Source organism: Manis javanica, chromosome 7 (genome assembly GCF_040802235.1).
Source record: "Manis javanica isolate MJ-LG chromosome 7, MJ_LKY, whole genome shotgun sequence".
In the NCBI taxonomy this organism is placed as follows: Eukaryota; Metazoa; Chordata; class Mammalia; order Pholidota; family Manidae; genus Manis; species Manis javanica.
In genome coordinates, this window is record NC_133162.1 from 26,420,299 (window position 1) to 26,445,952 (window position 25,654).

Genomic DNA, 25,654 nt, shown 5'->3' on the forward strand with positions numbered 1-25,654 from the left:
ACGCTACACACTCCATAGTTAACACTGTAGGAACCATCTCTTTTTAAATGTGCTTTTCTCTCTATATTTTCCTTTTGGCTTGCTCCCAGGTTGAAAAAAAAAATACAATTAAACTTCTAATTAGATATTCCAAGAGAATGTGATAAAATTTAAGAAGATGTCTGAGGTATAAAACATAATTAAATTTATGTTCATTCTTCTAGAAATATTTCAACATTCCTATTTGTCATGGTCTTAATGCTCCATGTGAGCAAGGGCCTCCTACATATTTTTTACAAGTCTGAACGTGAAATTTATGTCAACCTTGACTATCAAAAACCTCTATTCTTCCCATTACAGGACATGCAGGGAGTTTTTATACACATGTGTGAGCACACAAACATTCACATGTTTGCTTTTTGTTTACATTTGCTTTTGATGAACCTGTTTCTTCTTAATCACTCCAGTCCCAAGCCTCCTCTCTCATGTCTGAAAAAGAGGATTTTAAGGTCCAACTATTAATGCTGATGATACCTTCATCCTATCTTCACAATTACCAAACTACCCAAAAGCAAACAAACGAATATAAAAATATTTACTGAAGTGTAATCAGATAGAGTCTGGGCTTTGAAGCCTTAAGGGACTTTTTTTTTTAATTGACAAAATTAATTACCAAGCTTAACAGGGAAAAATAAATTTTTGGTATAAAAGGATTGCCAATATATGCTTACACTGTAAATCCTGACACAGAGAGCAGGATAAGATGTCTATTCCAAAACAACTTCTGAACAATTAATAAGGTATGAGTCACCACCTTGAACTGGCTATATTGGACTCATACTGTGCCACTCATTTTATACGTAGAACAATGGAATATGGAGCCATCTTATACCTTTTAAAGACCTATGTTTATAAGGTAGGTGATTATTATTGAGTAAACATTTAAAGTCACACAGAATTACTGACTAGTTAAGTTTACTGAATACAGTACCTGGCTCAGTCAGAACAAGATATTTTACAAGAAGTAAAGGAGGGTGGCATGGAGAGATGAAGAGATAACATTTGTTAGATGTCAAAGGTGCTACAGAAATCATATGGAGAAAAGCTATAAATGCTTCATAGTATGTGGTGAAATATAATAGTAGGCGAGATACACAGGGCCTCCAACTACTATTTAAAAGGCAACTTGGTATAGGAGAGCAAGGACTTTGAATTCAGAAAGATCTGAGTTTAAAACTTGACCCTACAACTTGGAGATGTGAAAACTTGGGAGATTATTTTAACTTCTCTAAGCTTCTGATTCCTTCTCTATAAAATAGGGGTATATGAATCCATCTCATCAAGTTCAAATACAACTGAATAGATAGCATAGCTAGCACTACGGCACCTGAACACAGGACTTAGTGAATATTTATGTATTCTTTTTCCTCCTCAAACTTTTAAGTAGTTAAAAACTGGGGTGGGGATGGGGTGAGTGGGAGAGATAAAAGTCTTCTATCTGGAAGATACGTGAGAAAGAAAATGGACATTTTTTTGATTATTTAGTTAGCAGCATACCTCAAAACTATAAATTGGGGATGGAGTACTCAGACTAAGATTATGATAGCCTCAGAGATTCAAATGTTGCATACATTAAAACTTTAAGGGTGTTTTGGATGAGCTCTGAAGAACTAGACTATAGAAGATTTCTCTCATGTGAACCCTACTGATGAAATTTGGGATTAGTATAATTTAAGGTGATTTAGTAACTCTAGCTCATGTTAGGAAATTTTAATTTCTTGGTTATTCAGCAAATTGAGACATTTCTGTAATAACTAGTATAAATAAAAAAGAAACCCTCAAAAAAGGGCATCAGTCTATCTTAACTGATCTTAAGAAGCAAATATAGTAGAAAAGAACTCTAACAACAAGAATAATGGTCAAATGGAAATCCAGAATTGTAGCAAAAAGGGAAAAATACAATTTTATTTTTGTAGAAACTTGGTAGAGGGTAGAACATCATTTAATTCATAGTTCATCTGCCTTACTAGCTGAAGTCATGACACAAGAATAAAATTTTACATGTATGGATTCTGAGCTCATGAGTACTGAACGGTTCAAAATGAGAGCAGAGCTCAGATTTCACAAGCTTTGTAAGTGATCTATTTACACCATTATGACTAAGAACATATTTATTCATGGAGAGCTTATGTGCCCAGGCTTCTGAAACTGTCAAACTAGAAGAGAGAAGAGTGAACAGCTACAAAAATCCATAAAATCCATTAAGAATAAAAACTGCCTTTCCAGATGAAGGAATGTAGATAAGTATCATGCAAAACTAACAAGTGGGCTTTAAAATATTAATATGCACAGTAGCACCATTCTCTTAAAGAGTATAGAGGGTTAAGTCCTAGAGACTTTTTAGTATTAAGTCATTGACTCTAAAACACTGCTACATATAAGTCTAAATGAAAATTTCCAGGAAAAGCTCACTATGAGTAAAAAAAAAATTAGGTTCTAACAGAATTCCAAGAGCTACACTAAAGATTTTTTGGGGGGAAGGAGTAGGGAGATGGGTACGAGGAGTAAGTGAAGTGCCTTTGTTGTATGAGTTTTGCTGAGAGACATAATTTCAGAGACTTACACTGTGTAAATACAGTATCTCAGGGCTACAAAGCTAGAATCTCCATTAATTACATATATTATGATAAAAAGTATATTCACTATGATGAGAAAAGATCTTACACCTGCCTGAATATTTTGTACTATACTTTAGACTCTTTCCTGGTAATTCTGTGTTCAGTGGGTACCTGATAACTTGCTTTTATGTATTAATACTTTAAATAAATGCCTACGTCAATTCACTATTAATAACAAGAAAATAAATTTATTTTAAATATCTTTGGAGGACATTTAGATTCATTTATATAGCCTATGTTATATTACTTGCTTTTACAGAAAGCCACTAAGATTAAAGTATGAAGACTGAAATACTGTAAATCCTGATGGGCTCATGTAATTTTCCAAAGCTAAAGCCTGCTAAAGTAGGCCCAGAAAACAGGTACTGATCTGGTAGAGAAAATTTGGCTCAATATCTTCCATAGCCTTATACCACGTTTTCCAATATTACAGGGATAATTAACAAGGTTACGATTTTAGTATAATTGAACTTTAAATGGATGAATCAGCTTTTAATCTCAGTTACTGCATAGATTTTTCCCATCTTCCTATAAATACCATTCTTCATTGATATTCAATTCTCAATTATATAACTTAAAATAACACAGTCCCCAACACTTAGAAGTCAGTGGCATAGCACACAAAAAAAACCCCCAACAAATCTCCTAATAAAGAGAATAAAGAAAGGAACAGAATTTAGATATGCTACAGCTTACTGTCTGGATTTTGTCCCTCTTTAAAACAATTCAAAGTGACAGATGTGCTCCAAACCAGAAAACTCACTGTACTTGCAAGGAAAATCCTAAATTGAAGGGCTGGGTGGTGGTAAATTGACAAGACAGATTTTTTAAAAATTAGTTTCTCTGGTTACCTGATTAAAAAAAAAATCATTAGTCAAAATCCAGAAATGCCAAAGAAAGGTGTGTTGGTAATCAAATCCTAAATAACACAGAATTATAGTTTGTAGACTATTAATACACCAGCCATATTTGTGACATTACTTGAGAAAGCAGGCAGCATTTGTTAAAGTCTGTAAACCAGGAAACATAGTGCCTGTTTACAGCAAGAACAGTATGATGTAAAACCCACAGATGTTTTTCTTTTCCTTTTCAGGAACTGTGCCTGGCATTGTGCAACTGTGGTGCTGCCTTCATCACTCCCTCCGTTTCCAGTCTTGCTAATTAAAAGGTTGATCACAGAACAATGCTCTTCTCATTAATTTCAGTGTTCCGATTGGGCAGGATCCCTGCTTACCCACCTGATCTTTTCACACTGCTGAAGTTAATGTGACAGGAGCCCGAAGATGGATTACCTGCTGCCATATTGCCTATCGCCTCCAATCAGGAGCTATCTGTGTAAACTGATTGTTCTAATTTGCTCTCATTATTTTTACAATATCAGGAGAAAATAACGCACACAGCTCACTGTCAAAGCCATGAAAATCAGCCATTAGTTAAACCCAGGCACTGAGTGGCTTTATTAGAGGCACTACAGTTTATTGATGTAGCTCCAGTCAAACAAGGCAGCATTTGCTTCAGTAGAAGGAAATGTTTATACTGAAAGTAAATATTTATTGTAATAATACCCACAGTAATATGATATTTTGGAGTCCTGTTCTGATTTCAGAAGCTTTGTTTTGACACAAATTAACAACAATGAAGAGCTGGGTTGGCATAAGAAATACACACTCAGTAGCATGAAAATCTATTAACTCAAATCTATGAGCACTCTTAACCTCCTACACCTTGTATGAATAAGAAACTATTCTGTGACTATAAACGCTAATCAATCAATAAATAATGGAGGCTCTATTTTGTCCAACACAACAACAAATATTTTTCCCAAACAGAAATTTTATGACTTAGGAATCAAAATTATTTCTATAGTGACTATGCAGGTATGGTTTTAAGTAAGAATAACTGTATTCTTATGCAATGTAAGTGTTCAACAAGAAAGAATACTCATTCTGGCACTATAGATAATTGGTAATACATTGCAGAATTGGAATTCCAACAAGCAATGTGGTAAATAAAGCCAGCTAAGCACACAAGGTGGGTTTAAAACCCTTCAGTAAGAAACGGTTTCTTAAAGCAGAAAGCAAAACTCTGCAGAAAGGTTTGATAGTCAATGAGATGGTATCTTTAAAAGATATGTCCTGTATACAAAGAAACTATATTTTTAAGTTGTAAAGAAAATGCTAACTCTAGAAGCAAACAGATTTAAAGTTGGCATTTCTAGGCTTGCCTGGCTATTAAAATTTTGTAAAAATGTTAGCTAAATGCCACCTGAATAACATTTTGGGAGGGTATAAAATAATAGAAAACAATGCTTTCTAAATAAAGGAATTTTGGTCCACAATCTTTCCCCCTCCCCCCTCCCCATTCCCCCTTTTAGTATTAGAAAGAAACATGGCTTCCTCCTGTTTTCTTTCTACACTAAGATTCCTAGGTAATGTGAAGGCAAGAGTGTGCCCTTCTTGCTGCTCCCCTTTTAATGGCCACTTTTCTTTTTCTAAGAAACGTGTGCCATGCTTTTCTCCTTAAAATTCCTGCACTAAAAGACTGCACCATACTGCACTCCGCAAAACGTGCTGATGGCGCCAATTACAAGCCCCCAGCTGAACGCTACAGCCCCCACCATTCGGGCAGATTTATGCGGACTCTTGCCGACGTTATTACAAGTCAGAGTTTATTGGGAAATTGTTACATTATGCGGAGTGTCTAACAAATTGCTTATGCTGCTATAATTGGATTACAACAGCCGCTTGCTCCCACCGGTAAGATTAGGCAAGTAGGACTCCTGCCGATCTCTGAGCGTTAGCAGTAATTTTATTTGCCTTGCCTCTCTCTTTCCTAACAACATGCCTCTCTCCCTGCCAGCTGTCTGCTGAAAAGGCACAGGCTTGTTCCTTGGCCCTAACAATGCAATTACAGCCCCGCAGATCGCACTGTTTGTGCATTAAGTACAGAGCCAAAATGAGGCGAATTGATCGTTTGACTTTTGGAGAAGCCATGTGATCTCTCGGTGTGGGTGATCCGACATGCATCAGCAGGCAATACTGCAGTCAATTTTTGATGAAGAACTTTCTTCTTCAGCCCTCTCTCTCCCAACCTTTACTTTTCACTGAGGAAGACACTGACTGGGCTCATCTCATGCTAATCCAGATCAATCCACAAGGACAAACTCAATTTTATTAGCTTCCTGGCTTGATAGAAATGTGAATAGGTTCTAGCATCTTGAAGTGCCTCAGTCAGATATATCAGTGGTTCCCAACAGTTGAATCACTGCTGCTATCTAAAGAAAGGTTCATAAAGAGTTCACTGAGGAAAAAAGTTTACACAAACACTGTAGCTCTAAAGAACTACAGAAAGTTTTAGACTTTGACAAATAAAACAGCCTTGGAAAGGCTTTGTTATTATACGCTCTAAATTCAAGGGGCCATCAAGAAATCAGCCCTGAAAACCACGCCCTGCCTTTCTCTGAAGATCTGCTCTGCCGGAAGATGCTGGAGGCCAACTTGCCGAATCACTGCAGCTGACTCCAGGCTTAAAAACAGCCAGTCTGATCCCCACTCAGGGCAAAGTTTTAACATTTTGTTGATAGCTTTCAGTTTGTTTCTTTCTCTTATATGTTTAACAATGAATGCATGTAGCCAGGAGATTATACAAGCAGCTATTCTGACTCTAGGGCATAATTCATGAGGATTCTCACTGGGGTCAGGACTTTTTTCCCCTTTTTAATTAACTCTTGAAATGGATGAAAATAGGTTTGAATTTTACCAATTTTAATACAGACCAGGATTCCTGTTTACACTTTCCTCTCCAATGGCATATGCTATTTGGGGTTTCTGAAGCTGATTACACAACAAATGTGCAGTCAATCTGCTGATCCATTTTGGTGCCCCATGTCTATTCTTAAATATCATGTACATCTAGAAGGTTATATGTTCTTTCATCCTTAATCTGACAAACATACAAACTCTTATCTATGATGATGGTCCTTTATTCTTTTATTACTTTAAAGTGAGGTTGGAAAAGTCACTTTACTAATACTTCTCAGAACCTCTTTGTAACTCCATTAACACTCAATTCACGTGAACATTTGAAGATGAAAGAAAAAATATTACTTCTGAACTTTATTCCTTTGAAACCATGGTAAGCCTGACGTGTAACACATTAAATTCCAGAATTCCACATCGGCCTCAATGTTATGGTTAAATCTTAATATATTCTCCATAAAGCTAATGTTTAGACCTGACAGAGGAGCCTGTGTGAAGAGCAAACCATCTGACATGCTACTTGTGGAACAGTATATTAAAGAAGCCTGTTAACATTTAGTTTAAAACTCAAAAGAAACTCTGAACAGCTGAAATGCCTTATAAATAGCACAGACCCAGAGGAAGTGCAAACGTCTGCATTGTGAATTGTAGATCTTAATTACCGACAATGGCTGGTACAGCAAGTAGGATGGAAAAAAAGTGAAACAGTTGCACTGTTCATGGTTGGCAATAATTCTTCAGGAAAATATTTACTATCAATCAGTTATGAGAAAAGGGACTCTGTGCTCGTAAAACAGCACGTTGCTTCTCATACCAGGACCATTTTGCTTCAGCATAATCTGAATTTAAACAGCTTGTTTCCTCAGGATATAATTTTGGAAATAAATAAAACAAGTCTTCTATCAAAATCTGGAGTGAGTGGAAAGGAATTTCACATTTTTCTGTCTTAGTCAGTTGCAAACAGATTATTAGTCTCAAGTAAAAAACAATAACAAACAACTACAATACAGATCATTTACAAAGGACTGCTAAAGGGGTTTTATTCTCCAGACATAAAAAGGCAGAACTTCTACCTGCGCAGGACTCTTGGTAGATGTTTTCAAACAACTCAATTTTAACTGAGTGTGTGTGTGTGTGTGTGTGTGTGTGTGTGTGTGTGTGTGTGAGAGAGAGAGAGAGAGAGAGAGAGAGAGAGTGTGTGTGTGTGTGTGTAAGAATATATTTGGAAAAGGCTGAAACCAAAATTTTCAGTAATATTTAAATAAAAGTAAAAAATAAAAACAAAAAGATAATTTTCAAAATGAATGTTTTTCATTTTGCCAGTTAGTTTTCTTTACCAATTAAAAAACATCATGAAGGTTGACAATTAGGTACAACGTGACTATTGATTTTAAAGACTCAGTTGGCAGTCAATAATGACTGCTCATTTATAGCTACAATAAATACAGAGCTCATCATGTTCCAAACACAAATCTCAGGAACTACAGGACTGTAATTAGTAAGAAGGAAGGCTTTGAAAGAAAATAGAAAACATTTCAATGCCTCCAAATATTACTTGGATTATGTTATACTGATAAAATGACCCCTCTTCCATTTTATTTTTACATCTTTTCTCAGCCTTCATTCTTCAAATTGGAGATTCAGAAGATCATTATTAACCTAGGGTGGCTATAGTTTGTCTTGCCACTTTGTTTTCTTGTATTCTAAAGACGACTAAGGGTTCCCTTTTCACTGATGTATTGTAAAACATTTATTGTAAGATTTCTGGCAAAGAAGAATCACATACAATGTACTGCAGGAGGTACAAACCTAAAAAAGTTGCTGTTTTTAAGGGAATAATTGGTATTAATGTCTTCTCTAAAACTCATATAAACAGTATTCAGTAATAAGGTTTTAGACTTTAATTACTATCTCTACCCACACCAAAGTCACTTATCAGAATTAGTTGCTTTGAACTACAGGACAAAAATGGTTGTTAACACTTATAGCTGCTTTCACATGGAGATGGAGGGACATTCAAGACCACTTTGGAGAACAATCTGAATCAACAACAGACACTACCAATCAAGTATTGCAGATGAAACTATTCAATTAAGGGCTGAAAGTGAAGAGCAGGAAATAGGGACAAGCTTGTAGACCTAGAATAATGGCAAGTCATTACCTTTCAAAGGTCCAGAAGTAAGTGAGGCCAACAGAAAAAGCAGAATCATGAGATACATATAACATGTAAATAAAAAAGGGAAAAACTCTTTTCTCTGCTTTCATGTTACTCATACCTCACTGGAAGCTGTCACAAAAAAGATTTTTTCAGCTACATGTTTTTATTTGCCATTGACTGACTATTTGCTCAGATCTAAAGCAATGAACTAGAAGACAGAATGTGTGCCAATGAAAGGAACTGGAAAGTTAGGTGGGCTTCAATAGGAAATGATAGGAAATCATTATTAAATTAGGGTATTTAAAGAGATGATGAAAGAATATAGGTGTCAGAATAATGTTAAAATAAGCAAGAATGGGATGAGAGGGTCACCATCTGGGAGCAAAGGAAACAGACTGATGAGCAGCAATGAGCAAACTTATTTTCTCAGCCAAGGGCATAGAAGAAATTATGCCATTGTGTCAGATGCCAGAAGATTTCTACTCATGCACCACTGAAGTAGAGGGTGGGAGAAAAAAAATCCCAAAACATATCATACAGACACACACCACCGCAGCTATGCAGCTTAGAGATCCTGGCTCACAAAGTATGGAGAAAACAAAAGGAACAGATGCTCACTTGGCCAGCTCTCAATGAAACTCATTAAAATCGTCACCCTGTCCTTGGATCAGTGCTTATGCTAACATTTTACCTTGTTTAGCCAGAAGTCACCCACTTGTGATGAAACAGAGAGCAGTGTGGCCAAAAAGGAGAAAGACTATTTTTAAAGGCCCAAATAACTGGTCTCCCATCTCAATGTACAAAGCTGGATATAAAATAGGGTTAACCAGCACTTGCTAGTTATGAATAAATGACCCAAAAAAATGTATGTAATTTAAATATTCATATTTTGCAGAAATTTGTCTCTAATTTGAGACACAACTGATTGACTCCATGTTTTTTAACTATAATTTTTAATAAATTCTGACATTTCTTATATGAATCATTTCCAATGGTTATGTTTTGTATGATATATTTTCAGTTGATTAAATAGGTCCAGAGACTACTGCATGTGTTAAGAAATAAAATAAAAATAACAAAAAACACTGCTGTCTTTTGATTTTTTTGTAGCAAAGGATGAACATTACACAATTACAGGCCTAGTTCTAATAATGACAGTAACTAACTGAGAGCCTGAATGTGTAATACAATAGATTAAATCATGTATAATACTACAGATTAAATGTTGTAAAAGTGACAAATCCCTGAATAGTTATAAAAGCAGTAATTTTGCAGATGTGAAAAGTAAAAATCTAGAAACAGAGCTCACACTGCAATTTTATTTACTCCTAGAATAATCAAAATGGCTGATATCTAAATTTAGGCCAAAGTTCCTGAGTAATGAGAGATACTTAGAAAATTTGAGTCATAGTTGATATTATTAGATCATAAGATATCTAATACATAAGATTATTTTCGTATCTGGCTATAGATACAGCACACATTTTATAAGTGAAAAAGTAGTAGCTCATATGTATGATTAAAGATGTGCACTCAGATGATGATCACTGAAAGCAGTATTTTTATCATTAGCCACTCAATAAATAATAATAGTGATATAATAATTAGATTTTCAATAGCATATTCACAATCCTTGCAATGGTATACTCTGTACTTAATTACATTAAAAAACCATGAATGAACTTACAAAAATAACTGTATGTTTTCTTATACAAATCTTACTCATTTGTGATGACCCAGAACTACTGTCAAACAACAAATGTGAATGAGACTAAAGTGTGATTATACATAATCAAAATATTCTGCTGTAACTGAAGAGCTGGAAACTCCAACTTCTAATCTACTTTGAATAAAATGATGCCTACTGTATTCTTTTTTAAGTTAAAATCCCATAATAGTCTTTAATAGCAATACTGAGTGAAGATGTCTGTAGATAGAGCATTGTTCTGATATGGTATAATACATATTGATTAATAGTATTACTTACTTTGGCCACACAATTTTCAGTCTTCATAGCAGTGCTTGATAGACATACTGTTTCCTGATTTAAGCAGAGTCTGTTGTAAGTCTATAAAAACAATTTTTTGGAAACAGATTAAAAAATTGAAATACTGTCATATGCAGTTTTCAAATTCTTCCCTATTTCTCAAAATCAACATACAAATAGATTCTATGTGTAAATTCCACATTTATGGGAGCTGTGGAAAAAGGCAGACAGAAGGAAGCAAGGAAAGTAGAGACCCACAAGAACCACTGATGTGCCCATGAATAAATATGTGAGTGGTAGTGTCTTCACTGTATGAATGGAAAATAGGGCTGTTCATTATCCAAAAGTGGGCAAAGGAATTAAACAGACATTTCTCTAAAGAAGATGAACAAATAGTCAACAAGCACATGAAAAGATGCACAATGTTACTAATCATTAGGGCAATGCAAATCGAAACTACAATGAGATGCCACCTTACACCCATTAGGATGGTTACTATTTAAAAAACCCAGAAAGCAATGAGTATTGGCGAAGATGTGGAGAAACGGGAACTCTAGTGCATTGTTAGTAGGAATATAAAATGGTACAGCTGCTGTATTAAACAGTATGGTTGTGATTCCTCAAAAAATTAAAAATATAATTACCATATGATCCAACAATTCCATTTCTGGGTATATAACCAAAGGAAGGGAAAGCAGAGTCTTTAAGGGATATTTGTACATCCCGTGCTCATAGCAGCATTATTCACAATAGCTAAGTGGAAGCAATCCAAGTGTCCATTTAGGGATATGTAAAATATAGTATATCCATACAATGGAATATTATTCAGCCTTAGAGAAGGAAATGTTGACACCTACAACAATATGGATGAAACTTGACATTATGCTCAGTGAAATAAGTCAGTCACAAAAACGTAAATACTAAATGATTCCACTTATATTAGATACTTAGAGTAGGAAAGCATCATAATGACAGAAAACAGAATGGTGGTTGTCAGGGGCTAGAAGGATGGAAATGAGAAGTTATTGTTGAATGGGTATAGAGTTTTAGTTTTCCAACATGAAAAGAGATATGACAATGGATGGTGATGACAGTTACACAACAATGTGAATGCATTTAATACCAATGATTGTATTTTAAAAATGGTTAAGATGATAAATATTATGTCAAATATATTTTATAATTTAAAAAAACACCAGCTATACTTTTATGATAAGCAAAAAATATTAGTAACTGGCTAGTATATAAATAAAAATACTTCCTTTTAGTCTTGTTTTTACTGATGGTACACATCCTGGTTGTCAAACTTTAACATGCATCAGAATCATCTTGAAGGGGTTGTTGAAACACAGATTTGCTAGTCTTAACCCCCAGAGCTGAGAATGTGCATTTTTAACAAGTCCCCAGTTGATGTTAATGCTGCTGGTCTAGGAACACTCTTAGAGAGCTACTGGTATAAATATGCATGTTGAAATTAAAGAGAAAAATCTTAAGACACAGGTAATCTCTTATAACCAACAATAGGAAAGAATCCATCTTAAAAATCTGAGATTTACAGAAGTTGCAAACAGATATAAATGCTTGCATACCCTTCCCCTGCTTCCCCTTATGTTAGTATCTTGAATATTTATCAAAACGAAGGAACTGACTACAGCATAAAGCAAAGAACTTACTTGAGTCTCACCACTTTATGTGCTAATATCCTTTTTCTGTTCAGAATCTAATCCAAGATCCTACAGTGCATTTTTAGTTGTCATGTCTCCTTAGTTTTCTCTAATCTGTGACAATTCCTCAGTTCATCTTTCATTACTCTTGACACTTCTAAAAAGTACTCATTAATCAAGAGAATGTCCCTCTATTTGAGTTTGCCTCATGTTTTCTCATGATCAGGTTGAGTTTATACATTACTGGGAAGGATTACACAGAGATGATGTGCCCTTCTCAGTACATCAAGTCAGAAAGTGTGCTGATTATTACTGGTGATATAACCTTGATCACTTGCCTAGGGTCATGTCTGCCAAGATTCCCCATTGTGAACTTATTTTTCCTTTAGGATTTACTAAATAAATTGGGGAAAATAATTTGAGACTATACAAATAATTCTGTTTCTGCTTTAACATTTACCTTCTAATTTTATCATCCATTGGTGGATCTAGCCTGTGGTAATCTCTACTGTGATGTTTTAATGTTGATTTTTAAATTTCTCTTTTCTATTACATTTATTAATTGGAATTTTTCTGTAAGGAAGAGCTATGATTTCTCCCCTGATTTATTTATTTATTCACTTATTTCTATAAGCCATTGATGCATAGATATTTTAAATAATTCATTTTTGGTCAATTATCATTCATTGGAAAGAAAATAGGTAGATGAAAATGGAGAAAATATTATAAAACTGGTTTTTCATTTAAACAAGTTATACTTTAAAAAATGTATCCACTTAACTGTTTTATTCTTGTATCATTTAAATTGAAATATTTCAAAACATATTTTTTTTTGAGAGGGCATCTCTCATATTTATTGATCAAATGGTTGTTAACAACAATAAAATTCAGTATAGGGGGGTCAATGCTCAATGCACAATCATTAATCCATCTCAAGCCTAATTCTCGTCAGTCTCCAATCTTCTGAAGCATAATGAACAAGTTCTTACATGGTGAACGAATTCTTACATAGTGAATAAATTCTTACATGGTGAACAGTACAAGGGCAGTCATCACAGAAACTTTCGGTTTTGATCACGCATTATGAACTATAAACAATTAGGTCAAATATGAATATTCGTTTGATTTTTATACTTGATTTATATGTTGATCCCACATTTCTCCCTTTATTATTATTATTATTTTTATTTTTAATAAAATGCTGAAGTGGTAGGTAGATACAAGATAAAGGTAGAAAACATAGTTTAGTGCTGTAAGAGGGCAAATGTAGATGATCAGGTGTGTGCCTATGGACTAAGTATTAATCCAAGATAGACAAGGGCAGCAAAACATCCACGGATGCAGAAGATTTCTCTCAAAGCAGTGGGGATGAGGTTCTGAGCCTCACCTCTGTTGATCCCCAATTTCTCACCTGATGGCCCCCTGCGACTGTGCCTGTCTTAGGTTGTTCCTCCCTTGAGGAATCTTACCCGTCTCTGGCTAACCAGTCATCTTCCGGGGCCATACAGGGAAATGTAAAGTTAGTAAGTGAGAGAGAAGCCATATTGTCAAAACATATTTTTAAAGAATAAATTGGAATATTTGACATGAGTGAATAGGCACTACTGGTACATGTATATTCTGGGTTTAGGGTTCATAACTTCTTTTGCAACTACTAATACCATAAATATTTACTATTCATGTACAGAAAATACAAATTTTTTAAAACATGAAATTTACTGTGTTTCTAAAAGACATTTATTAAGTAGTCAGTATATACTGAATAAAATAAAATGTTAAGTCAAAGGGTTCTGGCTCCAGTAAGGGCAAAGATGCTTGTACTGGATCAACCCTCCTGAGATAATAAATATAAACCATGGAAAAAAATATTTTAAGATAACTACTTAAAAGCACTGGATATTGATATAAAGTAGGCAGAAACTGGGGGGGGGGGGGTGCGCGCACGCGCACATGGCAATGGTGGGGAACAGCCTTGAAAGGGAAGAATCACACTGGGTGACATCAACGTTTATGTGCTTTTTTTCCCTAAGGGTACTCACTAGTCCACTTTGTGCAGGGTGACTAAAATTCAATTAGAAAGAGACAGTCTATTGACCTGAGATGTCAGAGGATGGAGTTCAGGACTCCATAGCAGCTGGAAATTGAGAAGAGAAATTATAGAAAATAGGAAGAACCATGGGGAGGGAGGAAACATCAAAACATTTATTATATAAATTCCTCTCAAATCCATGGCTAACTCCCAAGCTACATACATGGATGGGAGACTCCAAGGATTCCAATGAAAAGTAAAGGCTAGAAGACTGAAAGATCTGAGCAGATTCCATCTGCTGTCCATAAGGGGAGATGGTGTTTTGGATTTGACTCATACTAACTTAAGAGGGGTTTAATAAACATCTCAAACTTTGCATTGAAAACTTGAAAAGACCCTACAATGAGACTAAAGAGTAGGTCTTAGGACTAAGGGACTGCCTTAGGATAAAAGGCAAAACCAAAACACACCTGCCGTGACAAAGGTCAAATAAGACTCTATAAAGTCACACTGATCAGCCAGTAAGTTAATCAATGGAAGATAAAACTATCCATAGTCTCTGCAGTGTATCATTTTATAATGTCCAGTATACAAAAAAAAAAAACTACTAGGTATGAGAAGAAGCAGATAAATAGGATCTACAGTCAAGAGAAAAGGGACCAATAGAAAATGACCCTACGATGATCAAATTGTGGGAATCAGTACACAAAGGCTCTACAGAAGCTATAATAAATACATTTAATAACTTCAGTGAAAGATACGATCACAATGAGTATACAGATGGAAATTTTCACCAGAAAAATGAAAACCTAAAATGAGAACTAGAAATTCTAGAATTGAAAACCCCATTAACTTAAATTAAAATTTTACTGGATGGGCTTAAAGCAGATTGGAAATGGCAGAAGAAAAGGTCAGTGAATTTAAAGACAGATCAATTGAAAGATCTAAACTGAAGAATAGAGAGAATAAAAGGAAAAAAAAGTCTCAGTCAATTATGGAACAATTTTCAATAACCTAACATATGCATAATTGGAGACCAGTCACCTGTGAGACAATTTTCAATGATTTAACATATATGCAATTAAAGACCCAGAAGGGAGGCAAGAATGGAGCACCAAAAAACACCCTACAAAAATAGTGACCAAGTATTTCTCAAATTTGGTGAAAACCACTGGCTTACTAATCTAAGACAGGCAAACCCCAGGGAAATTAAATACAAAGAAAACAAGACCAAGCCTAACAGAGTCAAACTACTAAATAATAAAGACAAAACCTTGAAAGTAGCCAAAGAAAAAAGGGATGCTACATACATGAGAAAAACAATATAAATAAAGTCAGACTTTTCACCACAAACAACTGAAGACTAAAAGACAGGTAAGCAACATTTTTGAAGTACTGAAAGGAAAAAAAATCTCAAACCAGGTTTCTTACTATTAGAAAAGAGAATTACAAATATGAAAAGGGAGAAATCTAGAACAAACTTTGTGGTGCTGGAATAGAACCCTGAGGTATCACAATTCTGGAGGTATCAATGTGAATTCAAGGTTTTCAAAATATATAAATACAGATGCAAAATAAAAATTAATGTTTAAATGTTGGCTTTTAAATACCATTTTGCACTAAAAGGAACTACATCTCCCTGGAGAAATGGCTCATTTCAAGATTGGACAGGGAAAATACAAGATAAACCTGGAAATTTTCAAGGAATGCTGGAGATATGTTAGAGGGGCACAGATTCCACCCTAAAGGGACTCTCATTAGCTCAATATGGAATAATCTATGAATATTAAAATAAAATATATTAAGGGTTTACAATCTGTTGAATAAGATAGGACACATTTCTTAAAAGACATAAATTACCAAAACTGACACATTAAGAAATTGAAAATCTGAATACCTCTATATCTATGAAAGACATTGAAACTGTTTTAAAAAACCTGATTCCATATAAATTTAAAGTAAAAAAAAAGGCTTCCAATAAAGAAAACTTCTGGCCCAGATGGTTTCACTGGTCAATTCTATTAAATTTTAAGGAAGAAGTAACACCAGGATTACACACTTTTAGAAAATGGAGGAGGAGGGGAAGACTTCCCAACTCATCTACTGTGACAAAGACTTTAGAAAGAAAGCTACAGACCAATATCCCTCATGAACACAGACATGAAAATTCTTAATAAAGTCAATTAATTCACCATATTAACAGAATAAAGCGGGGGAGGACATTTGACAAAATTAAACATTCATTCATGCTTTAAAAAAACCTCACACTAAGCTAGGAATGCCAAGGAATTTGCTCAATCCCATAAGGGTCACCTAAAAAAATTTCAACTAACATCATACATTTACTTAACAGTATTAAGTAAAAGACAATATTGTCCCCCTAAAATTAGAAATAAGGCAAATATATTCTCTTACCATATCTATTCAACATTATATTGGAGGCCATAGCCATTCAAATAGAGCCAGAAAAAGAAACAAGGCAATTAAGTTGGAAAAGAAGAAATAAAATTGTCTTTATTCACAAATTATAGGGAAGTCAATAGTCAAAAATCAATGTATTTATATATTCTAGCAACAAACAATTAGAAAGTGAAAAAAATTTACAATAGCACTGAAAAACATTAAGTACTCAGGAATAAATCTAGTAAACTATGTGCAAGAAATGTACAATAAAAACTAAAAAACACTGCTTAGAAAATTTTTAAAAGACAAATGGAGATACATGCTATGTTTACAGATTGGAAGACTCAATATTACTGAGAGGTTAATTCTATTCAAATGGATGTATAGTTTCAATAAAATACAAATGAAAACCCCACAGGCTTCTTTTTAATAGAAATTGCCAAGTTGATAGTTAAACTTATATAGAAATGCAAAATATCTAGAATAGCTAAAACATTATTAAAAATAAAAATATGGAGGACTCACACTATCTGACTTCATATTAAAGATACAATAATCAAGACAGTGTAATATTTGGTGCAAGGATAAACACCTCCAGAAAGATAAAGGACCCTGAGCTCATCCTCTGTGTTGTGCAGGGACTTCAAGTAGGGATTGGTCAGTGCCTCAGCTGCTGTTAGCCCTTGTTCTGCATCCAGTAGCAGTCTCTTCTCCAGGAGGTTCAGAAACAAACTACCTTGCATAGCCAATTGTTTTTTAACAAAGGTACCCATGTAATTCAATGGGGGAAACAGAAGTCTTTTCAAGATTAAACAACCAAATAAAAGGGTGTGGGAAAAAATGAACCCCAACTCTACTTCACAGAACACATAAAAATTAATTTGAGATCAACCACAGACTTAAAGGTTAAGGACTGAAACTTAATAAAGCTTCTAGAAGAAAATACAGAAGAGTATCTTCACAACCATGGGGTAAAGACTGATAGACTGACTGGACTTCATTCAAAATTTAGAAAATTCTCATTAAACACACCATGAATAAGCAGGTAAGACACAGACTGTGAGAAAATATTCAGAGCACATATCTGACAAAGGACTGGTATCTAGAACTCAATATAGTTGAGTTCTACAACTCATTAAGACAGACAATGCAATTTTTTTATGTGGCAAAAAACCTTAAACATGCTTTACAAAACAAAATATCTGAATAGCCAATAAGCACTTGAAAAAGTATTCAATACATGGTTACCAAAAAAGCTTTATGTAAGAATATTCACAGTAACTTAATTTATAAAAATGGAAATTGCTCGGTTGTCCATTGAAAGAAGAATGGAACACAAAGTGTAGTATTTTTATTCAATGCAATATACAACAAGAATAAACTGATATATACAGCAGCATAAATGAATCTCATAAACATTTTGCTGCAAGAAATTCAGACCCCAAAAATGTATGATCTTATTACATGTAATTCTAGGAAAGACAAAACTAATCTATGACACTAAGCTGATCAATGTTTGATTCATTGTGGGGTGGGGAAATTGGCTGGGAAGGATATCAAGGGAACATTCTTGGGTAATGAAAATGTTCTACAGCTTGATGAAGATGGTGGTTACACAGGTGAACAGACTTATCAAAAATTTATTGACATACAATTAATATCTATATAATTCACTGTATGGATTTTTATTTCAATGAAAACATAAAAGTGTGCAGTTGGCATTTTGGGGCAAAAAATACTAGAGGTTGGTCCAGTTAATTAATAAAAATATTATGCTATTTTTCTGGGGAAAAAAGTCATGGCAGATAGAAAACTAATTTGTTTTTCTCCAAAAATTCCTTTCCCCCGCAAAAAAGAATATAACACACTTGGGGGAACAGTAGATAGATTCAGGAAAACTGTTCTAAGCCTGCAGGAGTTTCTAGAGTAAGGCTTCATTTTTATTTCCTAGATATTCCCTCTGTAAAATGGGTATATAATTTTGTTCATCTCCCATACAGATCAGTGACCTAAACTTGTCACAGTCTTTAGCTCACTGTGGAATAACTAAAGCTAAAAAATTCAGTATTTTACTATATAAGACTCCTTCCAGACTAAAGTTCAACTACTGAGTATAACAGCCACAGGCAAGATAGGCTCTGTCCCCATGCAACATTTGAAAATGTAGCTTCACTGTTGAACCAGAGGCAGAGAGTTTTGCATTGGAGTACTTTAATAATTTTTTATATTGCATATAAAGCACATAAGCATAAACCAGTAAGATGCCTTGCTGAAAACTACCTTCTTTGTGAAAGCAGGCTGTAATTCTGAACAAGTTTTCAATTTGCACACTGCTGCTAGGGTAAAACATTTTAAAGAGTTTAATTTTTTACAATGGATTCAACGACATAGGATTATCTAACAAAGTAATGGCTAATCAATAGAAGGTTTAGTTGTCAGGTAAAACATATAACACACTAAAAGGGATTGATTGCCAGACTTCTTATTTACTAGAAGGTATATATTTAAAATGACACAAACTTGTTACCACGCTGCATTCTTTTAACCTTGCAAAAAGCTGCTTAAGAAATCTGTTCAGCAGCCCTATAGCAAAATAAGATATAGTATAATGAAAATGGCTAGTGATTGGTGGGGCAGGGAGCAAAAAGACAGGGACCTTCAGATATACTGGTGACATCAAATCAAGTCCCCAGCAAGATATGGGATAGAAAAGCAAAACTACAAAACAACATCTAGGGATGTTGAAACTGGGCTTTAAAAATGCTCCACCAATGCTACCAAATCTCGTTCAATAAGTGCAAAGTGGTGCCTGATCTCATTCCACGTTGCTCTTAAGGCAGACTTTTAAGGACTCATACAACTGGGCACAATAGGCCTTTTTTCCTCCATTTTCTTTCTTTTTTTTTTTTTTTCAGTAGTACATCCAGATTAAGCACTCAACACAACATGAATTGGGCCCATATGGACTTGGACCAGCATATAAACTGCTTTCTTTATAATTTATTCACAATATCTCAATATGAAAATATACTTTTTATGGTCATTGCAACCCAGGAGTTCAATAATAATTTTTCTACTAAGTCAGTGATTACACAATTTATCAAAGAATGATTACACTGAAATAAAAATAAAACAAAACAACAACCCCCTATACAGTTTTCCTTCCTCAAAGTAATTTTAAGAAGCTGGTTATTAAATTGCTTCTTTTGAAGAAGGGTTTGTATAGCTAGACACAAATTGCTGAACCATGTTTTTTTTTTTTAAAAAGTGATTAGACTCTGAAGGATTCAGCTGAAGTGGGAAGTTAAATAAACAAATCACTTCATCAGACTTGGAAAGATCACTTTTGTCTTACTTAAGAGACCTACATTAATTACCTTTAAGGTCTTTTACATGGACTATTTAAAATATGTACAATTTATTTATTTATTTCAAATGAGGTGCTTCTTCCAAAGTATTAAATAATGCCTACAAATGCAAAAGCATTTTTATAAATAGGTAATTAAAATAGATGACTAAAATTAAGTCAAGCTGCAAAACATTACCCAGGATGCATTTTTTTTTAATAAACATCTCATGTAATTTTTTTCTATCCAAAGCCCAAAGCACTATATAGGAAGAAAAAAAAAAGGAGGTTAGGAGGTTTCATAGGGAAGAAAACACACATATATAATGAAATAATGCCAAACCCCAAACTAAAGTACTTACAAGATAGTCCCTTAAGCATAGTTTGTCATACTGCAATTACACCTTGCCTACTGCCAAGTCAATGTGCTTACTATTGCCACTAGGGGGAGAAATGTCTTAGCACAAAACAACAGCAGATAGGGAATGGGTTTTCTTGAGCAATTATCAGAACAAAGCTCCCCTGGCTGTGTGTACCTTCTAATTACTCAATACAATTAAAATGACTAGCCTAAAACAAATAGGAAAATAAAACAAAACAAAACAAAACCGGGCCTGCATGATATCAGGGACTTCATTAAACTCTTTCCCCTCATCAATCAAATCAGAAAGAAGGGAATGCCATCATATACAAACATTATAGAGCTATTAAAGGATGTAAATTTAGTGAGTTTATTGTAAGGAAGAAAAGAAGTGGCTCTCTTGAAAAAAGAAATGTCGTGGTATTTACCCATCTGGATCCTGCCTGAAAATAAACTGTCCTCCAAAGAGCAGGAATACAGTATGTTTTCTCCCAGTTCACTGGCTTATGAATGATCTTGTTGTTTTGTTAATGCACACTATAATGTCATTTTCTGTGTCAGTGGTGTTCTTTTTCCTCCTACTTATCCAACTGTATAAAGGAGCTATGCCAATCAGACCTCCATGCTTGTATTGAGCTGTTTTAAGTTGAGGTTCTTCATAGCTGTTTTTTGTGGATCTACTTCAAGGTAATGTTTAGAAAGTAGGAATTGCGGAGGGGTGGAGGCAGGGAATGATATGCAAGGAAAATAGCTACTTATTCCTTCTAAAAGGTTTATGTAGTTCCTTTTATAAGGCCCAGTCATTAACAGAAGATAACAACCCAGTCATTTTTCTTTCAGCTGACAATTGTGACATTTTTCCAGCAGCATGCAAGGTGTTGAAAACCTGGCAGCTGTTACCTCCTGGGATGAAGATACTTTTTTATCCTCCCTTGACAGTTTAACTCAGTGGGTCAGCACCTTTAAGGACTGCAAAGTATCCTTGAAGAGGATGGAAGCTTGAATTACTGCTGCCTCCATAATCAATGTAAACCCTCACTGCAGGTGAAGTCTCAGTCTATAGAGGTGCATGGGGGAGGAAAATGTAATGCCCTGAGCCAGATGGTTTTTATCTTGTTTTTAAAGAATAAAGGAACAAGCTAACAAGGGAGACAGCTACTTTGTTAGCTTCTTGGCCTCTCTCATGGCTTTGCATCCCCGGGGTTCCAGCTACATGAGAGAAAGAATAGAGAAAAACGTAAACATTTAAAGAAATATAACTAGACGGCTGGCATCATGCTGCTTTCAAAGAGTTGAGAGAGCTCTACTCAATGCTTTATTTATCGCTGCCCACGTTCTCAGGATGGTAAGTGGACATATACACAAAGGGAATGGGGGATGGGGGAAGGATTAGACAGAGGTCACAATTTACTCAATTATAGAGAAAGACAGGGCTGACAGATCCTATTAGCACCAATGTGAAGCAAAGAAGAAGTTGCATGTTGTAAGGCTACACTTTCAAAATGTAATGAGTACTTTGATGTATCTTCCCAGGCCCTTGCCCTTATCTGCAGATATGAATAAAAGCTATGAAAGCAGTTGGTATGGTTTCCTTGGCTTCAGAGTTTAGGAATAAAAGTGGAAAGAACTAGCTACTGTGTACCCTTTACAAAAAAGTTCACTTTACTTAATGCCAAGAGGTGAGAAGATTATTCTGAAACTTAGAAAATGAAAAGGATACACTGCTTTTTCTGTTTTTCCCCTAACTCTCCTGCCTTCTGACACTGGAAATGAAAAGGAAAAGCAAGTAGTCAAAATGAGTTGGTGACACAGGGAGTAGTGTCTCCTGATTTTCTCCTTCAATATTTTCTTCTGCTAATGTCCTTGTTAGGGTTTAGAATTGTGGCTATGGTGGCCTCATAATACAAATCAGGGAGCGTTTTTTCCTTCTTGATTTTCTGTAAGTTTGTATACAATTGGTGCTATTTATTCCTTACGTGTTTGATAGAATTCACAAGTGCAACCATATGGGCCTTTGATAATTTAATACCTTTATAGGTTTAGGTCTATTCAAATTTTGTTTCACATTGTGTTGGTTTCATTAAGTTGTATTTTTCAAGGAATTTGTCCATTTTATCTATCACCAAATTTTTGTTTTAAACCTGTTCATAATATTCCCCTTATTATCTTTTTAATGTCTGTAAGAATTACATTGTAACTCTTCTTTCAGTGACTCCAATAATTAAATAACTCTCCAAGTTAACACATAGTGGTTGTATCCTATCAACACTGATGAAACTACTTTAGAAACATATGATGTAAACTATGAAATTGGTTTAAAAACAATACTGAACCTGTTAAGAATGTAACTGAGCACTTTAAAACCAATGGTGAAAGAGTTCCTGGAATCCCATTAGAAATATCTGCAAATAATCAAGTGACTGGCTACTTATATCAACACTAGGTTAAAGGCAGCCTTGACAGCTTTTAATCTACATAACTTAAAGGGTGTGTGTGTGAAGCAAAGGACACTTCATTATTGATATATGTATTAGAGAAAAGAGGGAGTTAAACAGCTTATATATTATGTCCTACATTAAAAAAATCAGCAGTGGGGTAATCAAGTTCAGGGCAGTCCTGGACAGCTGCCCTGTGACCCTCTTCTACTGACCCCTGCTATTCATCACTCTTCCCTTAGACTGAGAGGGTAAGCTCCTAGGGAGTGACCACCACAATAGACAGACACAAGCCAACAGTAATGTGGTTCCAGCAAAAAACCAGATGGCACTGCAATAAATTTACAAATCTGCATTCATGGGGCTGTTAAAACACCCAGAAGCTAAAAGACTCTGAGGGCCCCAGGAGGATCTCCTACTTTCCCGTTTCTAAAGGCCATTTCTCTTTCCAAGAACATTGAGTTCATGCTCTTCACAAAGAGAATGGAGATAAAACCCTTTACAAAGAAAGGAGGGGGGAAAGCCTCATGGCCTAATTAATCTCCAGAGCTTGGGTCTAACACTGAATGACAGATATTAGAAAAATCATTTTGGAGCACTAGGAGGAAAAACAAAAACAAAACCAAGAACAGTTGTTAAAGTGGAAAAGTGAAGCAAGCCTGCTAAAAAGCAATGAAAAAACCATGTTAAATCTCTTTCAAATACTGCACACAACAGATCTTGCAAGTAGAAAATGATTCAATAATGTATGCATTTATTTTTAAAATGAATCAGATTAGTCCCATGTGTGACCTGCTGGTCCATCTGTATGTGCTGGACTTAATAGGCACGGTTCTTTCCCTTGCTTCAGTTTGAAGTATGAGAGAGATAAATTTAGTTTAATTTTCAACAGATCAGCCTATCCATTTTCCAAATGGACCATCTGGATCAGCCTATTAAAATTAATTTATAACTTTACAGAGTGAAAATTCGTTTGTTAGCTTAAATAAAGTTGCCAAAACTTTTTGTTGTGTCATTGTTTTCTGACAGTTGTTTCCATATACTGGGCAGAGTGTTTCCACCTCTAAATTAATCTTACTTAAATTGTTCTATTTAAATTTACAGATCAGGTATTTATCTCCAAATAGTGAAAGCAGTAACTTTACAATATCAATGACTGATCATTTGGGTTTTTTTTTAAATAAAGTATTCTGAACTGATTTATTTATTTATTTATTATTAAAAAAAAAGGAAAACATTCATCCAAAAAAAAAAAGCACCTTAACATATAGTAAATAAAAACCCAGTGTGGTCACAGTTTCAAGTACTATTCCCCTAAATTAGCACTGTATACAAACTGGAGTCAAGAAGCAGTAGAAATGCATGAGCAACACTGAGATCTGGGTTTCAAATCACTGACTAGCAAATAAACAAGTCATCTAATCTCTCTAAACCTGCATTTTCTTCAGTGACTACCTAGTGACTTTACAGTGTTATTGTGAGGATTAAATGAATTAAGTATCAGGTTCATGGTGGGCATGCAACAAAGATTAGATCTCTTCTTCTTTATACTAGAATAATGCCATAATGCAAGAAATTATTTTTACTACTGCTAGTGCTCATCTTATCCAATTTTATATTAAAAATGAATAGATGGTATGTACCTATTCTCTGGCAAGACTATAAGAACTTTTTTTTGTTGCCAATGGGAGACCGAAGATGCTAAAGGTTGCTATATAGGCAGTGAGAAGAGCAAATTTTCTGACCAAATATTTCTGGACATTTAAATTTTTAAAAAGAGAACATGATGGAATTGAATTTTCCAAGTAAAATGTGTTACCTTTGGGGGATAAGAGCACATCAATGAGTAAAAATTTTTTTAAAGTTATCATCATAATGGCATTTACTTTTAGAAAAAGCAAACAAATATTATTCAGACTGAAAGGAACAAACTATAAACAGATAGATCTTTTGATTATTAGGTTTTTTAAAAAATGTATTAAGAACCTTAATGGGAAAGTAAGGCGTAGAAGTCAATATTCTACCATACTTAAGAAGCATTTTGACTGAACAAGAAACTTTGACTCTGTTCTCACTACACTTAAGCAATTGACTGCCCTGTACTCTTAAATCTAGGATATTTTTTAAATGATTGGGAAAACAATGTTACCTGATTGAAATTGATGGCTATAGCCAGATCAACTTCAGAGTACTCTTAGTTTAAACTCCAGTGCTTAATGAATGGCAAATTGAGGGTTTCCTGTCTTTTGTTTTGTTGTTGGTAGATTGTGTTTTTTTTTTTCTTTTAAGACAGACTGAATTTCATACCTGTCTAAGTGAATTCTTCTCTGGTATTATCTTCCTAGGGGGTTCGCCATTATTACAGTCTTCTCTCTCTGAGGAATTCTGTGAAAGAAAGTGAGCTTTAATTCAGTTCTCATTATCTTCAATCTTAGTCTGTGTGAGTAAACTGAATTACATTTCTCATTCTGTAAGCTAGAATACTGTCTATATTTATGCACTGATTCATTTGAAGATTTATATATGCACAGACATACACTTATAAAAAGGAAAAAATATGCCCATGTATGTAAATAAGTGTATGTAGTGATATAGGTGGAAAGTATTTCATCTACATTTATGCACTGCCCTGCAGATTATATTCATTAGAAGTCATTCATTTATTGCTCTTTGAAAATGCAGTTTACCTTGGACACAAAAAAGCTCCAGTCTACACTTAGCTGATAACTTAAACCATGATTATTACTTTCTTTTTTAAGTAATTAATTTTAAACTGTAGCAAACGTGAAGTTGGTACAAGTTCTCTACATCCTAAAAAAACAGTTCTCGTTCTCTTCTTCTCAGATTTGATTTTTT

At 34.6% G+C, this 25,654-nt stretch overlaps 1 protein-coding gene across 11 annotated transcripts in view; it reads right to left on the bottom strand.

Moving 5' to 3' along the window:
* BTRC (beta-transducin repeat containing E3 ubiquitin protein ligase) overlaps positions 1 to 25,654 on the bottom strand; it is a 252,032-nt gene that overhangs the window by 75,048 nt on the left and 151,330 nt on the right. For 6 of the 11 annotated variants that reach the window (XR_001856019.3, XM_017678606.3, XM_017678621.3 and 3 more), the window contains 2 exons: positions 25,106 to 25,183; positions 10,561 to 10,641 (listed from right to left, as the gene is read on the bottom strand). Coding sequence is in view for 10 of the 11 variants with exons in the window: in XM_017678606.3 (XP_017534095.1) it covers positions 10,561 to 10,641; positions 25,106 to 25,183 (159 nt within the window). In the remaining variant the exon portion in view is untranslated. The remainder of the gene's footprint in view (positions 1 to 10,560; positions 10,642 to 25,105; positions 25,184 to 25,654) is intronic. The other 5 variants (XM_017678640.3, XM_073240535.1, XM_017678656.3 and 2 more) reach the window with 1 other exon arrangement.